The 2,556-nt window shown below is 45.5% G+C and overlaps 1 protein-coding gene across 1 annotated transcript; it reads right to left on the bottom strand.

Moving 5' to 3' along the window:
• Positions 1 to 1,398: 1,398 nt before the first annotated feature.
• On the bottom strand, positions 1,399 to 2,232 carry LOC123120414 (40S ribosomal protein S16). Its single transcript, XM_044540402.1, has one exon. The coding sequence runs from the start codon at positions 2,147 to 2,149 to the stop codon at positions 1,700 to 1,702; it is 450 nt and encodes a 149-aa protein (XP_044396337.1). The 5' UTR covers positions 2,150 to 2,232; the 3' UTR covers positions 1,399 to 1,699.
• Between the last annotated feature and the right edge of the window lie 324 nt (positions 2,233 to 2,556).

The raw sequence follows: 2,556 nt of genomic DNA on the forward strand, positions 1-2,556 counted from the left end.
CCGCAATTCACATCAGTTAAGAGAAAAAACTAAAGCACACTCAAAAATGAAACAAGAATTGGGACAACTAACATGAGAAGAACCTCACGAAACTGCTGCTCTCCACCAGGTGATTTCAGAAACAGCAGGAATGGATTCTGTATCACAGTGTAGCAAAATCCTTGTAACATCAGATATGACATAGATCAAACACGCAGCAGATGACACAGGAGAAGCATAGCCAATGCTACAATGTTGCACTGAGATCACAAACCAAAACTACAATAGAAATTTGAAGAAATGACACAGGTCAAAAGAACAGAATAGCCCAAGAAATTGCAACACTTGTTTCAAACTGAAACTCAACACAGCAGTAGAATACAAGCATACCAAATAGACTGGTACTCCCTCCGTTCCTAAATACAAGTCTTTTTAGACATTTCAAATGGACTAATACATATGGATGTATGTAGACATATTTTAGAGTGTAGATTCACTAATTTTGCTTCGTATGTAGTCACTTGTTGGAATCTCTAGATGGGAACGGAGGGAGTAGCAGATAGTCAGGAATGGCAGCATTATTGCACTGTGTTGCTGAGCACCATTTCAGATGTGGATTTTTCTACTGTTTACGAACATTCTGAACTATAGTACCAATTTTAAAACCTAACCAAACGATGAAATGCTCTTTCAAGGTAACTTAATTTAGAAATCACAGACATAGCATAGAACTAGCAACACGGTGATATGTGTTTGATTTAGGATTAAACTTATTCTGCTAAAATCAGTTACCATGTTTTTCCTATAGGCAGATACTAAGACATGTATGCAAGGAGCTACACTGTGTTTCCATCAATCAAAACTTCTACTTATAGGCTAGTTGAACTAAACATTATTTACAACCTATTATACTTGTGCTTTTGCCATAGATGATAACAAGCATCATTTGCTAGTTTGCTACTTGACATCATCAATATACACACAATATGCAACAGCCAAGTGCTGATATAGTTGAATACCAGTTCGCACAACATGCCCAGACAGATCACTCCTAACCAAAGATGTGCTGAACAAGAGCAAAATGGGCAATTCATAGTTGATCAAAATGATATTTCTTTGCAACAATCTAATGAAACTGGAAACATAGCATCAATACAAGGTAATGATATCAAAATTCCTCAAATTGGGTATCAAGCAAAGTCGTATTCCAGCAACTACCCGACATCCTCAAACATCTCACATCACATTCATATCATGATGTCTAGACACGCCGGAACAAAGCATCAACGTTCTAGAATTTGTGAGGTAAAGCACAGAAATCAACCGTATCATCCTAAGCAAATCAGTCTTACAATACTCTCATATAAATTATACTGAAGACCCAACGGAAGATGCAAAGAATAAAGAGCAACATGGGCATTTCCTAGAAGATCAAAGTGATTGTATTAGCACCATTCAACACATCCGGCTAACTTAAAGACAACATCAGTCATCAGACAACATAGCATAAAATATAGTGCAAGTACGCAACCATATCAAAATTCCTTAACATAACAAGTAAATAACACAATCGAGCAACTACCCAGTAGTAGTCTTAAAACATCTCACAGCAAATCATACCACAATATCTTGCCAAGGTACGGAACTAATCATACGGAGTCTAAAACTTGGGAGGTAAAGCAGAGAAAACCACCCAATAGTCGACGATCCTGCAGGCCAATCAACGGTAAGACTTCTGGAACCTCGCGCGGGCGCCGCGACCACCGAACTTCTTGGGCTCGCAGCGACGGGGGTCGGCGACGAGGAGGGTACGGTCGTAGCGGGCGAAGATGTCCTTGACCTCCTTCTTGGCGGCCTCGTCGACATACTTCTGGTAGTAGGCGACGAGCGCCTTGGCGACGGCCTGACGGATGGCGTAGATCTGGGAGGTCTTCCCGCCGCCGCGAACGCGGATCCTCATGTCGATGTCCTTGAAGCGGGAGCGGCCGGCGAGCATGATGGGCTCGAACGCCTTGAGGCGGAGCATCTCCGGGCGGATCAGCTCGATGGGAGCGCCGTTCACCTTGATGAGGCCGCGCCCTGGCTTGGTGTACGCGACGGCCACCGCCGTCTTCTTGCGCCCGAAGCACTGGACCGTGCCCGGCGTCGGGCGGGTGAGGACAGCAGCCATGTTTGCGGTGGTGCCTGGCGAGAGCACGGCGGCGGCGGCGGGATCAGGGAGGAGCGGCGGCGGCGTAGGCAGGTGATTGCGAGGAGTGGGCGATTTTATACGTCCGGGGCGTTGGGGTTTAGTCAGTGAAGAGCTGCATGGGCCGAGGTAATATGTTGGGCCTTCTCTCGGGCTAGTCATTTGGTCCTTGTGTTAGAAACAACCCACCGACCGCCAAGCACGGAGCCGCGCCGGCCATGGCCCAACGGAGGTGGAAGATTTCTTGGCATGGGAGCTGACCGTCGTGGGAGATTTTCTGTCAGGTCGGTTAATAAGATGCTGATCAAAACAAAGACCCAAAGGGAGAATTGGTTAGAGAATGTTCAGGGCCAGTCTGATACAGAACAAAACTGGACGAAGCTTTGGAA

The sequence above is a fragment of the Triticum aestivum genome, chromosome 5D, assembly GCF_018294505.1.
Source record: "Triticum aestivum cultivar Chinese Spring chromosome 5D, IWGSC CS RefSeq v2.1, whole genome shotgun sequence".
Classification (NCBI taxonomy): Eukaryota; Viridiplantae; Streptophyta; class Magnoliopsida; order Poales; family Poaceae; genus Triticum; species Triticum aestivum.

Coding starts and splice junctions, on each gene's coding strand:
- LOC123120414 (XM_044540402.1), bottom strand. CDS start 2,149: ATGGCTGCTGTCCTCACCCGCCCGACGCCGGGCACGGTCCAGTGCTTC.